Raw genomic sequence first — 26,580 nt, 5'->3', positions numbered from 1 at the left:
AGAAGTAGGGAGTCAGGGACATAGACATCTGTGGGCCTTGTATATCGTTGTACTTGTTAGGCTAGAGCATGGTAAGGACCAGGTGAAAGCTGGGATTGTGACACAGTGGCAACAGCATGTGTGCTCAGATTGCGAGGGCTTGGGTTTGCTATATATTTCTGAGGGTGAGAAGATGCAGGAAAAATGTTCAAGAAGCCTGAAGACATGGAATTGAGATTCTGGTTTTGGGGTGACATAACAGGAGGACAGAAGTGGAAGGGGTAGCTTGTAAGAGAGAGGAAGATGTTAAGAGGGTGAAAGTAATGCCATTTCATCCTAGTTGAGAAAAGGAGAACGTCTGTTGCATAAGTAGCATAAAGCTCTGTCTTCATCTTGATGCCCACGCACATTCAAAATGGCAGTTCCTGAAATGAAATGCTAACGGGTTGATTTCCATTCTTAACTTGGAGCACTATGGGTTTATAAAATTCATTTGAGTTTCAGCTGTGTGCATTCTCCATTAGAGTTCAAAGGCTGTAGCACCTTGTGAACTTCCATCTTAGAATATTGTAAAAAAATCCCCAAACCCTGGAACCAGTTCAGTGTTTATTTCGAGATTTCAAAATCCTGAGAAAAGACCTCATTCAAAAGCCTTGAGGAAAATATATTTCCAGTCATGTGCTGATTTGTATGAGAAAACACTGGTCTTGATCACAACTGAGCTTCATGTTACAGAAGTGAAATACTGGCATTCTTCTGAATATAGTTTTTTTAAAAAACAACCAGCATTCCAGGACCAAGTACATGAGGTCAAGAAGTTCTTTTTATGGAAAGCACCAGGAGCTAAAGCCACACAGCATTCAAATAAGCATGTAGACTTGCATAAGCAGTATTACTTGTTGTTTCAGCTGTTAAGTAGAAATACATATGTACGTGTATATATATTGTACAGTCTGAGTACATTTAATGTTCACATCTTTTTGCTATGAACAAGTAATTTATGTTCTGTATCAAGTCAGTATGCTCCTGTGATTAAAAACATACACTGCAGTAAGGTTGTGTAGGTAATATTAAGATCAAAATGAAGGTGAAGTGATTTTAATTGTCATGTAATTATTTAAATTCCTTATCATTTGTGTTAAGGTGATTCTGACTGTCACCTTTACGATAATCAGTTAATAAATCCTCATGATTGTTACACCTTTGTGCGTAGCAGTAATCTGAACAAATTGGCTGCTGACAGCTGCAATAAATTGCCAAGAATGAGTGCTGTCAGAGAACAAGTTGTTTCTGTGAACATACAGGATAAGTAGATCCCATGTCATGCAGTTTTATTCAGCTGAAGTTATTTGCAATCCAGTGCAGCAGGATTTATAACATTATTTATTGGTATGAAAAAATACATATTCATTTTTAAAATTACATTGACTTTTGCTCTTATTTTGTGCAAATTAAGAAAAAAAGACCTTGTGTATAGTATGTTCATCAAGGCTATGTATTAATCTTATCTGTAGCAAACTGAAATTTCCCATAAACTCTCTAAATATTGTCATGAAAATTCAGATTGATTTAGTGACCATCCGTATAATGGATGTTATGAAATACAAAAGTTAAAATATTGAAAATTAAGTATTTAGGTTTTCAGTACCTAATCTGCTGTGTCTTGTCTGTTTAGTCTTTTCTCAGTTACAAAGGTATAGAGTTGTGGATGTACAAATAGTATAGGCTTTTGGTTGTACATAAATACAGTCAATATGCAACTATAATTCTGTGATTAATCTGAAAGCACTGGGATATGCTATCAAAGTTCTAAACTAAAGTGAGATTTTATTTTAAAAATATAAAGTTATAATATTTATGGTTTGGGTTTTTTTTTCCCCACTGAAATTTGCATAATTTCACTATGGGAGACTGAGCATTATCATAGAGAACTGAGTGATGCTGTAAAGCTGTGTATGGGTACTCCAACATGCGTATAAAGTTGGGTGAGGGGCACACTAAATATGCTACTGCAAGTGTTTCTTCCCAGATTTTTTTCTAGAGATCTTGTGGAGACTGTGATAAAATACCAGCAATTTTCTTTTTTAAATATTGTTGCCCGAGAAAAAGGCTTTGAACAGTATTTGTGAAAGTCCATAGTAATTTTGAAATTGCCAAATCTTGGCAGTTTTCTCGATTTTGCAAAACTCTGTAGACAAGATGACTTCCTCTGGAATTGTAGAGAGTGCTTTATTATGCCAGCCTTTCAGAAATGTTTCTCATATGGTATTTTGAAAATTTCTGCACGTTGAAGTAACGTTGGAAGGATGTATTGTATTAAAAATGTAAACATAGTGGTCAATATGCTGTTGTAATTTGAGATTTGAACTCTGTGTGCATGTGAATTACACAGCAATTCTGTGCAAACATAGACAAGCACACAACCAACAGCCTGTCTGTATAATTGTTTGTTGATTATACATGATGACTAAAGTTAAATTATTGCAGATGCATTTCTCGATGTAAAATAAAGATTTTGCCTGAAGCATTAAAATCTAAAAATGCTACTGCCAGGCATGCCCTTGAAAAATCCTAGGATGTGCTGAGCCATCTCCATTTCTGATTGTTGTTAAAAGGAGCTAGATGTAAATACTGCATCTCAAAATCTGGCCTTCAGGTATTCCACACCTTAACTAGTCCTGTCTCTGCACATCGTTACTAATGCAGAGGCACTTCTGTTCTGTTAGAAGGCAAAAAAAATTTCAGTTTTGATTCACAAATCTTCAGAAACTTTCTTTTACTGGATACTTTATTATTTAAAACTCTTACTGACATTTGTTATTGTCACATTCTATTGCGAAACTGATAGAATTCCCCAACGTATTCTGAAATACAGAATGCTGCATACAGGCTGGACTGTTTATGGATCCTGCTTCTGACCCTATGTCTTCCTGCATATGGAAATGTACTATTTGAAGAGTGGCAAAATAAGAGGAAGAGAGAAGGAATGGATGCTTAGACATGAAGAGCATGACAGTGTGTAGAAAGTGGTGAAGGGTGCAGATAGGGTTTTGTGAGGATTTCTGAAGGGCACAGATTGCAGCTGTGAAAAGCCTCCTACAAAAGTTCTTGGACCAACTAGCGAGGAAAGAACCATATAGGGAGACATAATGTTAATCAAAAAAATAGGCTCGTTTAGCAGATGAAAGTGTTAATTTTGTTGCAAAGAAATTGCATTGGTGACAGCACTGCCAGTCTGTAGAGTATGGCTGTGCCACAGGGACAACCTAGGAAATATCACATCATAAACCATTTTTAAGTACTTTTTTCTGCCTGTGCAATTTCAAAAGTAAATCTGTAGTTTTATAATGAAGAGCTGTGCTTACAAAGAAGCTAATCTATCATTCAAAGTTGAAATTTTTGTGGCACGGACTGTATTTCTTTTAGTAAGCAGTAAACACTTATTCTGTATTCAGGAATTGCTTGGTGACTGGTGAGATTGTCCTGTATTTTGTGTATTTCTGTAAACATGACTTACTTACCCAAAACTGCAGGGCTCTTTCCTACATTCCAGGTGTTGCTACCTGGCAAATGAGAGCATTGTTCTCCATGTCTTGCTGAGGTCTGTCATCCCAGCTTCCCTGGGGTCCACTCCAGCTTCCCCTGCTAACCACCATTCTTGTCCTCAGTCAATGTCCTATTTAGCTGAGTTACACTCTCCAATTCCTTTGGGAGCTTTCCTGGTTTTCAGTCTATCACCTCTATTGAACACCTCTCACAAGCATCGTGTGAAGTCCATTATTTTATTTCATTTTCATTATCTTTACAGTTAAAAATGTCACACTCTGATTCTTCCAAGAAGTTCACATCACTGCAGTCAACATTGAGTATTTCTGAGATGTGTCATTTTCTGTCAGTGCTTTGCAGAATTTTCCCTCTCCTTTTGTTCCTTGGTTTTATTGGAACATTTTACTCTGCTCATAAAGGATGTGGAGTCTCACTAATTGTAGCAGTTCATGCCTCGCTGCTTCTGATGTGTGTCCAGCTCAGTTCTAATTGTGGAATCATACAGTTTCCTCTCCTTGGCATCCTTTGGAGCAGCACAGACCTGGATCACAGTGGAGTTAAAAGGCTGTGTTCCTGAACAAGTCATGATGGTAATTAAGTTGCCTGGTTTGTAGCCAAGTGGTGCTTTTCTGTCCCTAACACTTAGGATTGTGCCAGTTCCTCTTTTATGCTTTATTTTGTCATGTGAGAAAATGATCTCACTATCTGCTGTCTCTCACTTGCCTGGCCACCTGGCTTTTAAGAGGCCTTCTATGTCATGTTGCTACCTTTGTAATTCATTCATTAGCAAGGATATTTCACCAGGGTGCCAACGCAGTCTTACATTCCAGGTTCTGTTAGAACTAGAGAGGGGAGGTGATTTTTACCTGTTAGACATGCTGATAATAAAATACTACATATAGTTCTGCCTTCCACACTTTAAAAAGGATGCAGGAGAATTTCACTGGATCAGAAAAGTTACAAAAAGTCATTTGAGGGCTGCAGGAGATATGTTCCTAGGAAATGTATAGGGAGCAGAAGATGTTTAGCATATCAAAAGGAAGATGAAGAAGATATATGATTATAGCGTATGAGTACCTTCACTAGAAGAAAACATGAAACACTAAAGGCTTTTTCAACTGGGTAAAGAAAGGCATAAAAAGAACCAAAGGGCAGATATATTCAAATTAAAAATAAATCTGAAATATATTTCTAAAAGTTTAGACGATTAACACACTGAACACAGTTTCAGACAAGTGGTAGATTCCCCTTGAACCTTCAAATTTTCCTCCATGGGAGCTGTACCCTGTTTCTGAGCAATTTGTATCTGTATCTGTAATAACTCTGGCGCACAACCTTGATGCATTTGCATGGTTTTTCTCCCCTCTGATCTCTCAAGACCTGAAAATCCAAATATACATGGTGCCTAGGAATGTTCACATGCAGAACTGATGGGGGGGAGCATGCTCCTAATGCCTCTTTCTGAGGGGTCAGCCAGCCACGGTGGTGGTTCCAGTGCCCCAGTCCAACACTTGTAGTGCTGCCAAGGGATCATACAGCATGGAAGATGCAGAAATATTCAAACTGCCCTAAAAACTACAGTTCTCTCTATGATTTGATTTATAGCCATGCTTGGAAATCTGTCTATGGAGTTAATGGCAAATTTTTTGCTGTAATTCTTCAGGCTGGCCTCCTTACAGGTGGTGAACTCTTTTCTTTCAGCAGCATCATGTAAGTAATAATTTGTTAAGAAACTGGATTGTCTGAAGTTACTACTGTCTCATGCTCTCAGTGTGATAGCTGCTGGTCATATGAAACTTATGGCCTTCTCAAAGTGGCTGTAATTTTTCATGGTCCTCAATTTGAGAAAACGAGACAAAAATTTCTCACTCATCTGCACCACTTTTGGTAACATTCAAGTTCACCTTCATCCTCAAAGCATCTTTGTTCTCCATGGAAACAGTTGTGGGTGACAAATGTCTTTTAAGAGAATATCTTAACTGATATAAGTCAGCATTGCTAAAGCTTTAAAGATTGGAATACTTGTATATACTGTCAGTAAAATGTAAAGGACCATTGTCAACTTGAACTTTCCAAAGTTATTTGCATTTGGAAAATTGATATTTTCCAAACAGATACTTATCTTCAGAAGTATTTTATTAACTTCAGTCCCTCTAAGGAAATGCAGTAGAAAAAGGAGTTTTGTGGGTTTCCTATTGGTGTCTGTCAAAGTTATTCTAGGACAGGGTTAGTGTTTAGGTAATACCTTAATAAAACCAGACTTCCTTCGCTTTTTTTGGTCCCATAGAAAGATCTGGTGAGGACAAAGTAGATTTTATTTTTTATTTTATATTTTAGGAAAATTTGGCATAAGAGCAAACAAAGTTGATTTTTTTATCATGAAAAATTCAGCTACTAATGGGAAAAAAATTGCAATTTCTCTTATAGTGTCTGTAAATTGTGAAGTCTTATCATTTGTCTGAAACGCATGTGTTGTAGATGCACTCACGTTACGCTGGATGCTCCTTGAGCCTTGGCACCTTTGAATTAGACACATGCGAGCTTCATACCCTGTAAGGCCAGGGTTGAGAGGACCTGGCAGAGAGTGAGAAATATGCTTTCACCTGACTGTGTATGCACAGGGACATTCTTAACCTGGACTTCTATAAAGAAGTGACACTCCTTAATGGAATAACTCTAGATTTTTATCACATTATCTGAGAACTCTTCAGAGGATATTTTCCCTTTAAAATGATTAAGGCTTGCACTGGAAAAAAGTTTCCAGAGCATTTCCTACTCTTTGTATGATTTTAGGAAATAACAAGCTGGTGATGGACTGTTCATGGAGATTTATCAAGCAGTCGATAGAGACATACTTCTCAGGTAATTTGTTCTGCTGTTAGGAGTATTTCATAGCTGTAGGAAAGGAGCATAGATAAAATTGAATTGTCAGTTGCTTCTTTTAGCCTAAATAAAAAATAACATGATAATGTTGCAAAAGTCTTGTAACTTCAGGAATTAGAGAAATTGTATCTGTAGTTCTGATGTAAACCCTGAAATTTTACACTCATTGCATTTTTCTGGTGAATGTAGGTGGGTTTTTCTCCAGAGGGGTTAGTTATTGTTGCCTATTTTTGAGTGAGGACTGGATTATTTCTGCATTACTAGTATCATAATGACTTTCTGATTCTTTTACTGACTTTGAGTTTAGACTGGTTCTTTAAATGATTATTGGTTGGAGTCTCAATATTGTTGCTGAGCCCTACTTTTGAGGGATATCTGTTTTGAAATAAATTATCAAAGAATATTTACGACCAGGAGTATTTTAACCTCCTCGAGCTTTGAATGCTTGATTATAATATTTTTTATCTTAAGGGGTGCTTTATATTTCTCCCTGCATCATAAACAAAAATTGGACAGTCTATGTACATATGCAAAACTTGTATTGACCATCAGCCTGCATTGACAGCAATAGCTTTTCTTTTCCTTACTGTTGTTAATTTAATTTCTCACTCCTTATCATCTGAAGGGTTCAAAATAGAAGGTAAACATTAAGCTCAGAATGCTACGTAAGTTAGAAAGTTTTTCATTGTAAGATAATTCAACCTAATTACCATATGAGCTTTTCAGTAGTTTAGACAGCTGCACAACAGACAGTAAAAGTTTTAAAATAATAAAAGACAGTTTTCCTGTAGCAAATCTAATCTGCTTATGATAGCACAATGCTCATTTTATGAGGCTGCATTTATTCTCATAATTGACTATTTCTTGTCCTTAAATGGCTATTTATTCATGTCTGCCACCTTTTTCTCAGTTTATTGACCCTATGGTGACCACAGTATTTTTTCTTCAAAATCAATCGACATTTTATTAAAAGAGTTTGCTAGATGTTTAGTTTAGTGAGTTAGTGGCAAATAGTACATGTCACATGCCAGCTTGTCACATTAAATAATCACAGTTGAAAGGAGAATATTCAGTGGCTAAAGTAGATATAGAATATATGCATTTATTTTATTTCAGTATTGTTACTGTTTTTAGAATAATGAGTTTTGGCAAAACTCATCTTGGGATGCTGTAAGTATTCCAAATAGTGCTTTTTCCCAGAAATTTCTGTGCAGTGCAAGCTGGCATTACGTTGACATGGACACTGAATTTCTATACACACTCAAGAGTGGCAGTCTAGGAAAGTTGAAACTTGTGCGTTATACAAATTAAAATACTAAAACTTCTAAGCTGTGCGCTAATTACTTACCCTAAGGTATTACTGTTTTATTTAAAAGGTTATGGTCAACTCTTTGATAGCAGTGATACTGTTTTTCTTTCCATGCTTTGCCTTGTATTTCTAAAGACGTTGCGAAGCTATTTCTGCTGTCTGGAATGTATAGAGTCATTCTTCATTAGTTCAGTGTATGGTACAGCCAGAGTTATTCAGAAAGGGATCAAGCAGGGCGGATTGACTTCAGCCACTCTGCGCAGTTATAAGCAGTCCCTGCTCATTACAAAGTGAGACATCTTATTATATACGGGGTTGTGGCATCAGATTTTATCCTGGCTGCCTGCATGAAGCTTTGACCCTGAGCCACACACAGCTTACTGCAAGAGAGCTGAGCTTTTCAGGTAGTGCTCAAGTTGAATTTTTCTATGCTCAGTCATCTTAATGCCATCACAGTTAAATCCACACAGATTTTCTTTTTTTTTTTTAAGAAAAGATTTTTACTATCATTAGATGAACAGTATCAAAAATGTTCACATCAAAACTTATGTTTTTTCTTTATACCAGAGACTTAATTAAAAGTAAAATTTGCATCTGAAGATGAATTTTTTGAAATTCTCTTTGTGTTTGAGTAAGACCTGTTAGCTAATCTTATCTCTAGTGTCTGTACATTCTTTTTAATATTTATTGTTCACTTCAAAACAGGTTGTGTAGCCTTAAGGAAAAAAAAGGTCAAAAAAGCAGCATGGATTAAAGCTGAAGATAAATTTAGAATTTTTTCCAGAAGCTAGGAGGGAATTTCTACTTACTCGGGTTTTTTTGTCCATTGAATGCAGGTAAGCCAATGTGCTCTTGTTTGATGTAAGGAAAACCACATGCTGATGCAGAATGTGTGTTTCTAGATGCCAGGTTGACCTGTCGACCCTGAGTAAAGAACAAACCCACAAGTTGGAGATGCCACTAGAGGAGGGAGAGGGATACCTGGTGTTGCTGGTCACTCTCACAGCCTCAGCTGCAGTCACCATATCTGACCTCTCCGTTAACTCCCTGGAGGACCAGAAGGAGCGAGAGGAGATACTGAAGAGATATGTATGAAGTTCTCTTTCACCCTTTGCAAAATGTTTGCCTATATAAAAAATAACTATCATGAGGGTAAAAATCTGAATATATCTCTTATATTCTAAGAACACCTTGCCAATGACAATAATTTAAATCAGTTACTAATGCAGAAATAGTTACGGCTGGTACAGGTAACATCAAGAGGGCTACAAATGCTCTTCATACAGTAAAGTATTTTTTACATGGTAATTCAACTGTTTATGACATAAGATGTCATATAAGGAAGTTAATTTTACTGCCTTGCACATAATTTTTACTAGGCCCAAAGTACCTAAGGGGTCACTCAGCGAATGTACACTTTCTAGTGATTTTTTGTGCCAAATAGTTTGAGTTGCCAGTAGTTTACAGCTTTTTTTGAACATCTGTTAAAAGGCAAGAAAACTTTTCTTTTGCCTTCATATTAGAGGCTGAAGCAGTATTTTATATCGTCAAACTAATTGTTTTAAACAGTATTTCCATTTCAAAATATTCTGAAGCAAATTATTTCCATTTCCCAGCATCCTCACATTACACAGTATCTTTGTAATTTTATCAAAGCAACAGAGAGGGGAGCTCTTACTCCAGCATTTGCTAGTGCCTGAATCCCTAAAAGTAACTGTTTCACTATGCATGGAGAAAGAAAGAAAAAAAACATGCTATTTCCACTTACAATTACAAAGCTTTTATTGTACAATGCTGCCAGGTGTTTAGAAAGGCTTCTCTAGACACTCAGCCATTAAACCAAGCTCTGACTAACAAAGAGCTGCTTAATTTATTTCCAAGATTTTAAAATATTCCTATTCCATGACTGACATCCTTTCAATAACTGAATTTAATAAAGATGTACCTTATCAGGCTGTGCAGATAACATGAAGTGCTAGTACTAATGCTGTACAATATTCTTCAAACAGATTAGCAGGATGTGGGCTTCAGCAAATTTATTCTGGCTATCTCCACTGAATCAGCTGTCTGCTAATGCTTGTACAACTCATACACCAATAGTGTTATCATAAACGCAGTTTAATAGAGGTGACTTAGAGAGGCTAAATATAATATTCCTAAGTGAACTGAAAGCTAAGGTATTGTCCACCATCTTTGAAAAATAATTACAATTAAGAGAGTTATTGCACATTTTGGAATCCACCAAGACAGTCTGTGGTTGTCAGAATAGATGTCTATAAGTAGAACAAATTTCTGATGGATATGTTTTTGAGGTGACATAGTTCTTGCTACCAAGAGCAACAATACCCTATTTCTGTGGATTATTCTGTGTGGTGATATGGCAGACAAGTGATACTGATGGTTTTGATTATTTCAGTAGCAGTACAGAAACATGTTACGACTGTGTACTATTAATCAGTTTTCTTAAATTCTCATTTTTTTGTCCCCAGTGTAAAGCATAATTATGTGTAATAATATTGATCTGCTTTATTCCTGTTTCTCGCATATGCATCGATATGTGTCTTTTCTTACATTGCTGTATGGGTTTGAAAACGTTGATATTTTAGGACAGTATTCATATTGCAAAGGTGTGAATTTCTCATTATGTGTTTCTGAAAATTGTGGCTTCTACATACCTTTTGGATAAATTCTACTGGTTTTATTAAAATGACCAGCAGAAGAAAGAAATTACCAGGGTGAACACAATTCAAGTAGTTTATTTTCACTGATGTTCAGTTTGTCTTTGGTATTCATATCTCCACTTCAGAATGAATACAAGGGCAACATGTGCAATTAGCAAGACCTACAGTTCCCCACTGAAAGGCTGTATTTTTGGTTTAATTTTTTGTCCTCTTAAAAAAATCTAGCTTCCATTAGAGAAATGTATTTTGCACCCTTTCTGCGGCCAAAAACAGTTAATGAGCTGACCTTGCCATCAGATCAAATAGCCTTAAAAAATTACTCTATTACTGTCATTTAACCATTTGTAGCTGAACATCAGAGCCTTACAAATTAAACAGGCATTATTGTTTGAACCATTATTTTACCACAATTGCCTGAAAAGATTAATTCCTTTTGGGGTGAAGAGGGGGACGCATTAATGGGTACAGACCAAGAGAGATTGTATGACCTTTTCAGAACTGGTGTGCTGAACCCAGGGTCCCCCTTGTCACAGTTTAAAAACCAGAGGAGCTAGTTTAGAGAAGTTGTTAGCATTCCATTTTTATTATGACATTTCACAGTCATCTGATTTAATGTCCCTTGACCGGATTGTCCACTGTGAGACGATGGGCTTGAAATGTTATTTAGAGCATTGATAAAAGGTGAGCAGTTCTAAGATGACAGCGAGTCATAAGGCTGGTGGTGTGACATTAATTTTCTCCATAACAGAGATGGAATAAGACGTCATGGTGACAAGCTGTCAATCAGTACTGGCCCCTTAGTGTATCTTGATGCCATAGGATGGAGTATTGCTTCTCCCATAATAGAGCTGAACTGAGATGCTCTCCCTGACAGCTGCTGCAGCCATACAGAAAATATATTATACAGCCTTTCATTAAAAAAATAAAGAGGACTCATCTCCAGAGCATTTCAATCTTTTCCCATCTATTGAGGGCTGAAAAGATTCCCAGCAAATCACAGATTCCTCTGCTATGGAAATCTGAGGCTTCAGAAACCATGTGGGTTTTGATATCTTCAACAATAATCATAAATAAGAAGACAGAATATCATCTGATAAATCATTACTTAAAATTATGTATTTAAAGTAATGTATTAAAGTAATAGGCTTCTCCCGGAGCCTCTGCTGTGGCATCATATTTTCAGCAGAGTTATGATGTGTGAATGAATCTAAGGCAGCTGACTTGCTGGAACTAAAAGTTCAAAAATAATTATTCTGTGGGATTCTAACGAAGGTGGCAAAGCGAAATACAGCACTGGTGCCTTTCTGAGGAGTGAGCTTACCAGCATTTGGAAAAAGGGGACTGTTTGGCGTCATAGGAAGTGGGGACAGTCACTTGTCTTGCTTTGTGTTTGATTTTTGCTTTGTTTTATTTCTCCAACTTGGTGTTTGTTTGGTCATTGAGAAACTTGTGTAGAATGTGGAAATATTTTTATAAATTCTTTCACTTTCATCACAGTATTAGAGCAGCGTTATCTCTGTGGTACCAGTTCTGATAAGAAGCTTCAGAAACCAAACCTGATCATTACTGTTATAAAGGAGGGACAGTGCCAAGATGCTTTGAATTATAACAGTGCTATCTGTAACACCATCTCTGCCACCCTCAGCTTGTAAGCACATAAGCAAGGGTTTGAGTGTGTGCTGATTAAAGTTGACCATCAGTATTTTGAAGTCGTATTTATGATGATTTACTTCTTAAAATAGGTAAAAATTTATTAACTGTAATCCCATGATAACTTGCATACATTTATTTGTATGTATGTAACATGGGCTACTACAGTAAAGTGGATTTCTCAGTTCAGTATAGCAAGATCAGATCTTCACTGTAAACAGTAAATGGTCAGTTGGGGCTTCTAAAATTATTATCATTGTGAATTAACTCTTAAAATTCTCTTAGTAATAGACAGGGATGCTTATTATATGTCTAACATCTTAATGGATAGTTTGTCTATGGATAAACATACTGGGGTTTTTTGCAAGCTGGCATTTATTATTTCATTTAAACAGCATGTGTGGGTTTTAGATCTAGTGATGTTATTTATTCTGGTTTTCCAAACAGTTAATTTTGCCTAGTGATAAATTAAAGAATTGTTGAGATGGTGTTTTACCTGGTATTTGCTTTTTATGGAAACTTGGACACTGTCACGGGCAGTGGAAATATTTCACTACATTAAAATTTTAGGAAAGATGACAGACATTAGATGCATTAGTCCAGATTTCGAAATAAAGATATGTGCTAGTATTTATAAACAAGCCTTGCAAAACAAACAAAAATTAAGCGACGTTTGTATATGGTTTTAAATACATTTGCAATCCATAATTTTGCTATTTAATCCTATACTTTGGGATCCTCTCCTAGGTTATCAAACTGAATTGTAAAGCTAGGTTAGTTATTAATGGATTACATATTCAAAGTTGCATTCAATGTTCTAACATCTGAAATTCTTCAAATTTTAAATTATATTCAGAATTAGAGTTTGAGAATTATAGCTTGTCACACCTAATTAGTGCAATACTTGCAGTTTGTTAGTTTTTGTTACTCGGAAAAAAAGCAGCAACAGAACATACTTTTCAATCAGCTTTCTAAATCTGTGTTAGATGAATAAATGCAAATGTTAGTCTACTCTTAAGTTTTTTCTTTTTCTTTTTAATATACATAGATGTTGAAGAAATTTGTACTAAAGAAATATTATAATTTGTGGTAAAAGCTTTCTGCCATTTAATTCGAAACTTACTTCAATTATTTTTTTATCCTTTTTGCATGTGATTATTATGAAAATTATTAAATTGTTGTTATTGTCTTTTGATTGCTTTTGCTCATGTTACTTGCAAGCATATATAGGCATATATGTTATATGCAAGCTTGTCTATAATAGTCAACTACAAAACAACTATATTGGCCCTAGATCACTGTTAGGATATTATTGGAACCATCAAAAAGAAAATGTGAACATAGATTTTGCAAAATAATTCAAGGAGAAGAATATTTTTATTGTTTGTGTTAATTTTGTTAATTCACTGCTCTTATTTCAAATTTTGAAGTACAGTTGTTCATATACTATTAGGGGATTGATTCACTAGAATCAATGTTAGATATAATAGTTAATATTCTAATTTTTCCTTTGTAATTTTCATTAATAAGTTAAAGTTGCAAAGTACAGAAAGAAATGCTGACAGCTGTACTTCTTCAGAGAATAATATTTAAAAGTCTGAATACATGGACATATTTACATAGTAACTTGTGTCTGGGCTAGGGAGGAGACTATTAATCTTGCTTTTGGTTTGTCTTTTTTGCAATCCAGAATTATTTTTCTTTTTATTATTTTTTAGAGTCCAATGATGATGTTCCATAACATCAGCGATGTGGGATTTCTTCAGGTGAAGGTCATCAGGGCAGAGGCATTGATGGCAGCTGATGTCACAGGCAAGGTTTCATTTAGTTTCTGTGACAGTAAATACCATAGTAAAACTAGGTTTTTTTAGAAATGGAAAAAAAAATGCTTAAAACAGAAGCTCTTATAAACGTTATATTCTGTTTGCGCAGTTTCACTTTTTGCTCATTAATGAAAAAATTTAAACACAAGCAAACAGAACTTTTGTAAGCAAGCTAGCAAGTCATTCTAATGGTAGCATAGCCCTAAATAGGTTATTTCTCATAAGGGCAAAATACACATTTTTCTCCATCAGAGACCTTGTAAAATTTACATAGAAAACCCTTCTTTTTCTTAGTAGATGAAACTATACAAAATTATCAACATTAAAGCTGAGTTCCAAGGGACAAGGCAAATGAAAGGTGCTTGACTTAGATACTGCTTTAAAGTTGTTGCCGAAAGAACCAGTTGATATCTTTCAGATGTTTAGCAAGCCTGCTGTGGGTTTCAGACATTTCAAGTACATGCAGTTTACTGTAGCTACTGCTTATCTTTTCAAGAAGGAAAACAATTTTTTTTTATTCTCTATTTTATGTGATATAAGTTGAATAGTTAATATGACATTTAACTTTTCACAATAAAGGGAAAGTATTTCAGCCATACTGGCCATATTTCTCCAGAAATGTCAAAGTTAGCTCTTCTAAGTACAATCACCTTCGTACTGCACAAGTTGAATGGAGCAAAATTTTCTGCATTTGTATCAGAAAACAGCCATCTCTGCTTTAAAAAGGCAGATAAAAGATAAAAAAAAAAAAAGAAGATAAAAGGAAGTTAGACTTACCTGGTTTAATTGCTTTTAGGACATAAATGTTCTGTTATGGGAGCAGATGTAGTTACATAACAACTTATTCACTTTCAATAGTTTTTTGATAATTAGCATGACTGTCAGGATTTCAGACAAGGTAACAGTGGAAATATTTTATTGCTGAAACTGATCCAGTTTATGGCACACAAAATAACAGATTCTGTTTTTGGGGAGGTTGGAGGAATGCTGCTAAAGATTCCTCACTATGCTTTGACCTTATAATCCAATGTGGTCTGAACAGAGAGAGAGATTAAGTTATTCAGGGGCAAATGGGATAATTCAGTCCCTCATCTCGTTCAGTCTTCGACTTTTTCAAATGAACATGTTATTTGTGCTGGTTGAACAATTGTTTTGGAATTACCTTTGATTCAATTAAAGATGTACAGAGCTACCAAAAGTTTTCAGACGTTGCATTTAGGATGACAATCAGAAAGAAGGGGAAGAACACTCGATATCTTCCCGTGTCTTATAATAACAAAATATTCTGGTTTTTAGTAAGAAAAAGCATTTATACAGCAGATACTAAGATGGCTGCACATTTCAGAGGTGACAGAAATCATTATATATTTTGGACAAAAGTACCTGGCATTTTGAAAAGAGGGCAAAGGGGGTTTATTATGTACTGTAATAATTTATAGCTATTTTTAGTAACTTGTTGGTATGTACAAATCATTCATTTAAAATTAAACTTTCAATAGTAATATTGAGAAATAACTCAAAGTAGCTATTGTCAGTAAATCATGTTTGCAGAAATTTTGTAAAAACTTGACCCACCACCCTTACTCAACTAAGCAATACTTACTAGTCAGTAAGGAGAGTGCTGCCATCAGTGGTGTTACTCACACCACTAAGGACTGCTTCTTTGAGTAAAAGCTAAGGACTAGTTTGCTTTTCTTACTGTGTTGTGTTTTCAGAGTTAATCTTTTGTCCCTGAGTCTGAAAAATAGCTAGAACAACTGTATAGTATCTGTGTGGTTTGCTCTGCTTCCTTCCTGCTGAATGCATCCCATTTCACTTCCAGGAATCTTTTCATGTGAAGTAATAAATCAAATTTTATTAGTTTGAGCTGAGTAGATTCTTAAAATCCTTAGTATTCCATCATTAAGCATAAGCACAGACAGAAAAAGATTTCTGTAGTCTTTTAAGTAGTCATCAATGTTGCAAGGATTTTTTTTTCCCTTTCAAAACATGAAATTTTTCTTTTGTTACTGTACATTCATCGAGCAGCATTGTAATACTGTATTAACTCTGTGTGAATAAAGAGTAATTGAGACTCCTGTTGAATGAATGAGTAAAAAACACAAATTACTTTTTAATGAAACCCTCAATTCTTTTCCTTTTGTCAGAAGGCTCATAGCCTTTTTCAGCTGAATGCTACTACAGTAGGTCACTTCAGTTAAGCCCCTAATAAACTGTTGATAGCCAGGGCAGTTTTTTTCTCCAATTTCAATAGTCTGGTGTTGGACAGTGCACTTCAAATCTTTAAAGTTAGTACAGATTTTTTTTTTTAAAGGAGAGTGATTAACGGTGGTGGTTCAGGCCTAAGCTTAGAAGCCTCCTCACATACACATGCATTGAATAGGGAGCCAGAGTAAGCGAAAATTTCAGTTGAATTGTGGCCAGGGGAGCAAGTGGGCACTACCAGTTTTGAAATGGGGCACTGCTGGAGCATGCTATAACTGGGTATTGAAAATATCCCAGTATAAAATAAAGTCAGTCAGACTTCTCACTCAACGCACTCGCAAAGAGGTCTAGGCTTTAAAGGAAGGACCACTGAGGGGTTGAGAGATTCCCCACTGGTGCTTGAAAGCTCACCTTGATTTTGGGAACAGCAAAAACAGGGCATCTTTCAGGACTGGGGCCTTTGGGGGAATTGCTGGGTCTGTGAGGATGTTTTCTCAGAGGAAAATAGTGTCTTTCCATGGTCAAAACACAATTTTCCACCAGTTGGATTCCACCAGTGCAAAATTACGTTCTGTTGGAAATTATAGTCACAGCAAATACACCTTCCTCAAAATTACATATTTTTTAGTGTGATTATTTGGAACTCTAATCTAATGAATGGAAAGATGTTGAGCATGGACTTTACTTTTTACTTCTTGCTCCGAGAAGAAATTTTCAGTTGAATCTTCTATTGTATTTTAGCTATTCAATGCATGGTTGTTTTCTCCCTAAATCCTCAGCTATGAGAAGTTATATTTTTCTGTTTCCCTACATCTTTACTGACTTGTGTTTTCTGTGGCAGACCTTCTCAAGGATTTGGCAGCTTGTGGAGTCCTGGCAGGGTAGGAGCTGTGCCTACAATGACATGAAGAAATACTCTGATGATGCAGTAAAACCTAAAGTATAATGGACTCATCATGATAGTTGGCTTCTGACATTATACATATGGTTTTCACCTAAGGCCTACAAATTTCAGAAAGCAATAGGGTCTTTACCGTAACATAGTTTAGGTTTAGGAAATAGTCAGATACGTGTATTCCTTTCACAGCGTAGCTGGGTATAGGTGGTCAAAGGCTGCTGGCTTTGCAAGGCAGTGCCTGCATCTCCTTTACTGGGGCAGGTGCATCCGTCCTTTTCCTTGTGTCACAAAACAAAATTCAAAATCTCTGCCTTATGAGAAGCAAGCAGTATGGGAAAAGATCTGCCACAGGTTTGACTGATTCCAGCAAAAGTGCTGTGTTTTAAAGGAATAGCAACTCAGAGCAAAACCCAAGCTCCATAAGATGGCCTGCCTAGAAAACAGTTTATTTGGCTGCCTTTGGGCTTTAATTAAGATGTGTTCAATTCTAGCCCCTGGCTCCCCTCTCCCCCTACCCCCATCCCTCTTGCTGTGTCACAGACCACCGATCAGACGCTTTCAGATGGTCCAGCCCATGACTTTGACCTTCTGCATGGTCTGGCGTTCCCTGGGGAACCGTTCAGCTCATGAGGTCTGATTTCACACTTCCAGGATGCCTCGGCTCTCATAACAATGACAGGGAGACAAAGCCCTTTAGAGTGGGCTGCATGGGGACTTGTTTAAATTGGAAACTAGAGAGGAGTCAAGGAACAAGGTTACAGGCTACCGAATAGTGCTTTTAATAAAGAGCTCACAGCTCTGGTTCAGCTCAAAGAGGGCTACCTCTGTACAATTAATTGAGACATTTATCGGGAGCATCTTAGGCCTCCACTTTCTCACAGAATTATGTGGTAAATATCAGCTAAGAGGCAAATGAGATGTGCATGAAATGAATTTTTAACACTTTGATTACTGTGTCTCCAGTCTTCATTAGAAGTGAATTTATTTGTATTTCTGACCTCATTAATAATCAATTGTTTGCATTTTTTCTGTGTACTGTAATTTCAGAACGTGGTATATCAGATGGACTTTACTGTGATATTTAGGTCTGCAGTCGAAATTTTCAGGCTTTTCCTCCTCTGAAAAGTAGAAACTAAGCATAGAAAATTAGTCAGATTTTTGTTTTATTCTTTTTTTTTTCAGTTTTATGTCTGGAATTCAACCTCTCTTCTAAGAAAATTCCATGTAAAATTTTGATTACAGTACTTGAAAGTATGATGAAGACACCGAGATGGCTAATTGTGCAAAGTGTAAATGATTTTTCTGAAATCTGTTCTACTAAACTGTCTTAATATCACATCTTTGAAATTGTTCTTCCAATGCTAGGAAATATCAGAGTACACAAACATTAAATTCACAAAGGTGTGGAAGCCCATGCATGTAAAATTGAAGAAATGAATTTTCACTGGCCCTTGGAAATACGGTTCCAAAAGTAATTTGCTCTGTCAATTAGAGGCAAACATATTTCAATATACACTTGAACTATCTCCACTAAGTATGGAAATCTAGTAGATGAGCAGGACTTTTATCTATCTATGGTAGATAAAGTCTCACCAAGTCCTATAATATAGATTGCCTGAAGACTTCGGTCCATTATCACATACTGCAAAACTAGTGTTTTTTCAAGTACCATTTCTAGGATAGTAATGGCAAAATTAGGACTTAAAAGATATTTTAAAAAGATATTTTATTAAAAGATATTTTTTGTTAACCATAGCATTTACAATTAAATTTACACTGAAAGGATATCTTGTGATTATTAAATTTTCTTTTTCTGTAAATACTCTGTGGAGATGAGTTTAACTTGGTTATGGCACTGCACTACCTTGCTTAGTAAGACACCTCAGGCATTCATTATATCTGTCTGTTGCAACATGTTTGCAGCAGCACAGATAGAGTGGAATTATAATTTCCATTTTAAAGATGGAAAACTAAGAAAGGTTAACTGACTTGGCTAAGGCCAACAGAGCAAATCCTTCTCAAAGCTGGCATTTGGCTTGGGTCCTGTACTTAATCCATTAGATAAGGCAGTTTCTCATGCTATTGAGCCATTCCTCCTCCTGGCCAAAGGTCAGACTGACTGCTCTGTTGCAAGCAGCTGGCTGGCAGGGAGCTTGGAACAACATTAGTGACATTAGCGTCTGCATGAGTGGCACTGCCCCCCAGAGTCATGAACTGGCTGTCTTGTCTTCCCAAAAAATAAAGGCCTTTTTTTGCCATTTTTCTTTTAGATCCGTAGTGGATAGGCATGGCCAGAGGTAGGAGAGGACCATAATAGCCTATGAAATATTCAAATAATATTTTGGCTTTCTTAACCATGTTAAAGTTAGTTGAATTTCATGAGGTCATGGTGTGAGAACTTGACTTATAAAAGTAGAAATGGAATTGAAATCCCTTATTAGGCTTTTAAACTGTCCAAAACATTTTTAGTTCCGTTTTAATAATGTAATTTGAATAATGCAAAAATTCATGTAATATTTAGTTTAGAATAAGGTTAGAAATCTGCTTTACATTGATTCATGGTCTAGCTAATGCTGAAGTTGACTTTCTATCAGTTTATGTAACTTTATAGACTGATCAGTGGCAGGTAGATGTTAAGTGCCAATCTATATTTAGCCTGCCATCTGGTTCCTTTTGTTGAGAATACATTTGAAACAGCAAAATTAGGAAATTATTTTTGTCCCTGGAGATATACTTTAGCAATGCATGTTTTCTAAAGCCATGGTAGAAGTACCTCTGCAAGACTCAAGGGTGTCTAGCCCCATGCTATCTGCTGTCCCTTGTGAGTTAATACTTATGAAGTGCAATAACTTTTTCAGGGGACATACAGGTCTGCCATGTGCTTCTTTGCTTGCATCTACTCTGAAGAGCAATTGCATCCATGGTAGTTCCATGGCAGCTCTAATTAAGAAAGACAGAGTCTTTCTGCCGTGGCTGATGGTGTTTCTAATTTTTCATTTTCTTTCCTAAAGGCTGGAATTTCAGTGATTGAAAACAGAAAAGCATGATGTTTATTACTGTGCACAAGTGTTTTTTTCCTCTGTAAAGCAGAGAATCATCTTACTGCATAAAATATGGATGTTTCCATATTTTTGTTTACTAAAGTCTCATTTTTTGCAATATTAACTGAATAATATGCAAATGACATGCAGTTTTCTGGAGACAAATGCATGCATTTAATAGAGTTTTATAATAAAAGGACATCGCAGTTGTACAAAACCAGTAAGCAAGAAATGCGAATTTAAGCTTTGATAGTGTTTCATCAAGGAAAAGCTCTGCTTTGTGTACAAGTGGAGCTAGGAAGTGAGTGTGAAAGTACAGTTGTGTTGAATTGAAGCCTTTGTTTGCAAGAAATGCTATGCCCCAAAATTAATTTTTTCAGGGAAAACAGTTTACCAAGATTTATATTGGACAGTTTTCCCCTCAGGGACCACTGAAGGACAGATCTATTTAACTTGCCCAGAAATATGAATTATGTCATATTGCAGTTTGACAGCTGTAACATTCAGGTAAAGTTCATAATTATACAAATAAAAGATCCTTGCATCTGCTTTTCACGTCTCTACCATCTCTTGTGATAAAGCACTACTTCTGTAGTGAATTTGAAATAACACCAGACGGTTTGTTATTGTAGCTGCTTTCTAGACTGGACAGAGTCCAGCTCACCTCCAGCCTGGCAGATGGGCTGCAGTGGCATGTGTCAGAGACCGGTCCACCAGCCCATGACCATCATTTCACCAGGGTTCACAAGTCACCTGGTGTGTTTGGTGCTTGCTTATGGGTTACAGCACAAAGAGCTAGCTGATCTACAGATGTGGAAGTTTTGTGGTGTTTGAACTGATGGAAAGGGCCTTTCCCAAACCTTTCCAAGTGAAAAAACACAGGCAAGATGGTTCTGTAGCTACTTGAGAAAAAAATTCAGAAGCTAAAATTGTGTGGAGAGTAAGGTTTTGTTGTTTTGGTTTTCTAAATATTTTGAGAAGCAATTAAAAGTTGCTTCTTTAAATCATTGTTTAGTTATCTTTTCCATGATGAAAAAGTGAATTTTATATACTTGCAGGAGAAAAATGTTTTGGTTGTCAAACTTCTGAGATACAGGTAATGAATCTGAGCTCTGAACTGACTTTGATTCATTTGTGGAGGACTTCCTGGGCTATGGATGACTTTCAGTTTTGAAGCAAACAACAAATAAGACATCTATAGTTCCTGATTGTCCTCTGTTGCAGAGTTGGGCTGATTTCAGGTTATGGGTGTTCATCCAGGAGCATGTGGTGGTTCTAAGAAATCAGGTGACAAGTAAATGACTATAATTTTAATGTGTGCATCACATGCAATGTGAGGAACACAGTGCTGTCTAAGTTAGATCTAAGTAAGGTAATCTCAATTTGTGCTCTGGTCTTGCCACTGTCTAAACATTAAGTGCAATACAGCATAGCACAAACAAGGGTATCTGTTTAACTAGATGCAATGAGTGGCATAAAATGGGAAGCTTCAAAAGATAAGTAGTTCTTCTTTTCAGTGTTAAAGTAAAACTTCTTCTAGAGGATGTTCTTAGATAGTCCACTTCTGTAATGGATAAAGGGGGAAAAGGGTGAGGGAGATCTGTCAAAAGAGATGCTGCTTTCCCTTCCAATTATGAATATTATGTAAATTAGCGGTTCATTTCTGTAATTTCAGGAACCCTTAGGACTGTACAAGTAGAGTCCAAAAAGCATGAGACATTACAGCAACAGAATGGATTAATGAGATTTGTTTTGCTTCATATTGAGGTTTCTGCAGGTTTGATTTCAGTAAGTGGGAAGATGTACTTTGTTTTTTACTACCTACTTTTTATTTATTTTACTACCTACTTTTATTTCCTTCAAATGTTGGTAGGCATACTAGCACTTAGTCCCACTGAGGTCATGGGATTACTCAGAATTTGAAGTGCTCATGTTGGTGCTTCTGGGAACATGCTTTTAATGTTTAAGTGCCATATGCAGGTGGTGGTTATCTTACCCATGCGTAGTGCCAAACACAGGAGCTTTTTGTAGATGTCCACCTGATCAATAGCTAAGTGCCTCTGAAGTCAGTGGAATAGTAGCTGGAGGCCTATTTAAGACATGGAGAGGGGATAAGGGGATTGCTAATTGGAAGATCCTCAGTAGCCACAGAGATTTGGGTAGTCGTTCTTGACATGTGTCAGGTTATATACACTTATATATGACAGTTGTGATTTAGTCTGTAGTGAAAAGCATACTTGTGATGACAGCATAATATAGAATGATGTAATGGAGCATAGGCAGTATAAGTCCAATCAGAGGTTTTTAAGTGTACTGTTAGACAAGCTAAATGGAGAGCATATGCTTTTCTGAATATGTGTTTCTTTCGTATAAAAATGAGGAAAACCATTTCTGTGTCTCTTGTTTGAAATTGCTAATCACATTACCTGACAGAAGTTGTCTGAGGCTACCTTGGTTAGAGTATGTGTTGTGCTTAAGGTACTGGGTTTGAATAATATAGTGATGCTGGATCTTTTTGGCTGTTGTAGGAACCAAGGAGACCTAAGGACATATTTTAATATTTTAGTGCCCTCTTAAGGCTTTCATTGGGAACAATCCCATTATTTTGAACACACTCACAGTGCAGCAGGTTGCCAAGGCTGTCAGTGAGAGTTAAGATTGCAGTAATTGTTTCTAATAATGAGAACTTGAAAGATGACAGATGGATATGAGTTTCACCAAGTCTTTGTACATTTCTGGATCATGTTCACTTATTTTAGTTAGTATCCTAATAACGTTTGCACATACCGTATGTTGAGCATGTCAGTAAAGAGTGTTGCCTTTCAGACACCAAGCTTAGTTGAGTGTTTTAGCATATGGAAGAAGTGCCCATATGCAATGCTGAAGGGCTTTGCCTGTGGGAACTTCAGAGCCTTCTTGTATGATAAAACCAATATTCCTGAGCAGAGATGTTGAAGCTTCTATTTGTTAGCCATGATATTTGGACCCTCCCTTGAACCATTTCATGATATTGCCTTTATTCATATTTGGTCTTGAACTGTTTTCAAATGGTGGGGGGAGGAGGCATGAAATGTTGACTGTGACTGAGGGATTTTTTCATTTCTGGAAACCATTTGTCTTTGGTTTGATTGAGGAGCTCTGTAATTAATGTTACATATTATTGATTGATATCCATATAAATCTATAAGAAGAGTCATTGAAAAAGCACATGCCAATAGGTGCAGAAAATAAATAAATGTATTAAAACCTTCTCTTTGTTTGTAGAAGATGGCCTGTATATGCTGCAGTGCATTTTCTTATATCTGTATACGATTCATAAGCTCAACTCACATTGTACCACCATGTGCAAATATGATTGATAATACTTTAAAAAAATGAGATAAATTAGTTTACCTGCCATGTCAGCACTGCCTTGTTATTTTAACTATCTTCTGGATATTTCTTTTTCAAATACTGAAACCTACAGAACTCAAATAATATGAATTGTGTAAGTTTCCTACCACCTTTTAGCCTTGAGAAGTAGGAGAACATTGAGAAGTGTGATGTATCCGTCTCTGCTTACTAATGAGTAATTTTTCAAGAAAATGGGAAACGGCAGTATATTGTTTTCTAGAAAAGGTAAACATCAGCTGTAATTCACAATGTGTTTAAAACAATTATTCTTTATCATTAAAGTTAATAATATGCACATTAAACTCTGATGTATTCAGAATCAATACTGCAGTTTCAGAGATGTGATACCTGGACATTTTTGTCTAAATATTGATTTAATTGTCATTTGTATAAGGTATGAAACAAACTATGTGCCTCCTAATATCATTAAATACCCCCATTAATTTAGCTACTCAATTTATGGCTTCTGATAATGCATGAAAAACTAATATGGAGTTATGGAAGACATTATGAAATACAGATGCTTAGTGTCCTAGATTTGATTGTGGAAGGCCAATGCCAACATTCAATACCTTTCAAACACTTTGCTGCCCAGAGAAAGTCTAGAGACAAGAGCAAGCCATGCTGTAGTACGCAACTCAGTTGTTAATTTTCAGCAGAGTTCCCTTGGGTCCAGGGAGCAGCAGTTTGTTGTTCAACTTTCTACTTACATATTTGTAGCCTTATGTGAAAATTATGTGTACACACTTGTATTCTGTGCCAAAGGCAAAAGTTACTCCTTTTACTTACTGAAGAAAATAAAAATAGGTAAGAAGGACAGTGTCTCTCTGTTTTGGACAGCATTTATACAGTTGTCATTACTGTCATAATTTGAAATATGAGTTAAATAATTTAGTCGACATTGTGATTTCTTCCCTTTATTGCCTCTTTATTGCAACTGTCTTCCCACTATGCCCTTCATGTTTTCATTACTGCTCTTTATGTCATAGCAGTTCCTCAGGTTTACCTCACAACACCTTCTTACCCTTCCAGGAAATTTCAGGAGTGCCCTGAAACCCTGGAAATACCAATCTTGCTGCCTTTTGCTTCCTCCCTCTTCAGAGAGTTCCTTTTTAAACAGCCAGGCTGTTGTTAAGCATCAGATTCAGTTGTCTACTTTTCTTCTTATCCTTTTGTCCTAGTTTCAGCCAAGGATGGGGGGGCAGGGGCAGAGCCTGGAACCATGCAGGCCCGTCTAGGTTATTATTCTATACCATGCACATCGTTGCCAAGGCAGGGAAGTAGAAGTCAGGGATTCTCACTTCCCAGAAGAAAGGGTGTGGCTTTGGGTGTGGGAAAAAGGGGGTGCATGGATGTTCCACAGCCATTTTTTCCTTTCTCAGGGGAGCAGACAGCAAGTGGAGTGGTGGGGTGGTGCTGGTCCCAACGGCAGGGTTTGTCTGCATTGTGATTGTTTCATTGTCTTGGGTTTGGGGGAAAAAACACAGGCACAAATGGTTTGTCTGCCATTGTTTTTCATTATCTTGGGCTTGGGAAAAAAAAGTGGTGGAGGGAGCATCAGACTTGGTGAGCATTTTGCATATAATCACTCTTCTATACACTATTGTTATTAGTATTGTTGCTGTTACTGTTCCTTTTCTTATCTCATTGCTGTTTCCAGTAAATTGTTATCTAAACCCGTAATCTCTGTGTTTTGTCTCTCTCACCTGAGGCAGTGGGGGGAGGGGAGCAGCTGCATGGAGCCTGATTTCCCTCTGGGCTTAAACCATGGCACCTTTCTAAATACAAACCTTGAAAAAACTTAGTGTAAGTTTCCTGTTTTACCAGGAAACTTGTAGTCAGGATGATTTTTCCTCCTCTCTGCTCAGTATCTAAGCACTGCTCACCTGCAGTCTTTTGCTATGAGCTGCTTATTTCACATTTAAGCACGCACACACAAGCACACTTGCTTTCCCAATTTTTTTTCTATAGATGAAAAAAAAGATAAACCTCTGTAGCCGTTTCCATTATCCTGCTTCCATCATCACTTATTACATTTTCAAAGCAGCATCTTCATACTTTGTCTTCTGGTGGTGGTCATGCTGAGGGACCTTTTTGTAAATATATGCAAAGCTACTTCATTGTTCTTTAATGTATACATTAGTCTCAACCATGTTTGACCTTCTGCTGTGCTGAGACTACAGCCCATCATTCCATCTGATATAATTTCATTGTTTATTTGTACTTGCCCACTTTCTTTGGTGTTAAGCTTTTATATGAGACTGTCTTAAAGACTCCTTGATTTTTGGGGAGAGGATTTGTATAATGTGAAAGAAGTAATTTTTTGTTAACTCTGATTGGTACTGTGTTATTACAAATAATATGAAATAATACATTTCTTTCATATCAGAATGCTCTGTGTTATCATTACAGTCAGTGGAGTATGGGCACCATTAAAGTAAAGTTCTCTCAGCTGTCTCAGAAGGGTGCTTGGCATCTTTTAGGAACATGCTGTTTTTTCATCAGAAAAATCTGTGTAGTGATTTTTTAATTTTTTTTTAAGACAAAAATCTGTTCTTTTAGCAAAGAATGTTAATAGATTAAGGAGATGAGGGCTTCTTGAATATCTTGAATATCCAGACCATAGGACTTCCTTGAATTAATTCTTAAGAGAATTGCAGTACAACTTTGGAGAAGGAAAAAAAAAACCAAACTAGTTTTTATTTAAACTTTGCTCATCATGTGTTTTCTTAGTTCATAAATTTTGTTCCAAATTTTCTCTTATAGGTAAAAGTGACCCATTTTGTGTAGTTGAATTGAACAATGACAGATTGCTGACACATACCATCTACAAGAACCTCAATCCAGAATGGAACAAAATCTTCACATTGTAGGTGTTTGGATTTGTGGGGCGGGGGGTGTGCAGTGGGTGTTTGAATTGGGAAAGAGGGCAGTGGGTTTTGGGTGGATTTTTTTGGAGGGGAGGGTGTTGAAGAGAATACCTACTGGTGGTTCTGAAGAAGAATAGTGACAACATACTGATATTTCTAAACTAAACATCTGACTACTTTTTTGAAGATTAAAAACATGAAAAAAAATTAGAGCAGTGGTATCATTTTAAAGGTTAAAAAGCCAGATCTGTTTCTTGGAAACCAGCTATATGTAATGCTAAGCACTCCAGACTCCTGCTAGG

General features: G+C 36.5%; 1 protein-coding gene across 8 annotated transcripts in view; it reads left to right on the top strand.

The window, feature by feature from the left end:
• The window catches only part of MCTP1 (multiple C2 and transmembrane domain containing 1), a 177,056-nt gene that overhangs the window by 54,323 nt on the left and 96,153 nt on the right, over nucleotides 1-26,580 (top strand). For all 8 annotated transcript variants that reach the window (XR_001873544.1, XM_017807237.1, XM_017807236.1 and 5 more), the window contains 3 exons: nucleotides 8,620-8,806; nucleotides 13,767-13,860; nucleotides 26,175-26,277. Coding sequence is in view for 7 of the 8 variants with exons in the window: in XM_017807237.1 (XP_017662726.1) it covers nucleotides 8,620-8,806; nucleotides 13,767-13,860; nucleotides 26,175-26,277 (384 nt within the window). In the remaining variant the exon portion in view is untranslated. The remainder of the gene's footprint in view (nucleotides 1-8,619; nucleotides 8,807-13,766; nucleotides 13,861-26,174; nucleotides 26,278-26,580) is intronic.

Source organism: Lepidothrix coronata, unplaced genomic scaffold, assembly GCF_001604755.1.
Source record: "Lepidothrix coronata isolate B3197 unplaced genomic scaffold, Lepidothrix_coronata-1.0 Scaffold18, whole genome shotgun sequence".
Lineage (NCBI taxonomy): Eukaryota > Metazoa > Chordata > Aves > Passeriformes > Pipridae > Lepidothrix > Lepidothrix coronata.
The sequence above is the reverse complement of the archived record's forward strand: the minus strand, read 5'-3'. Positions and strand labels throughout refer to the sequence as shown.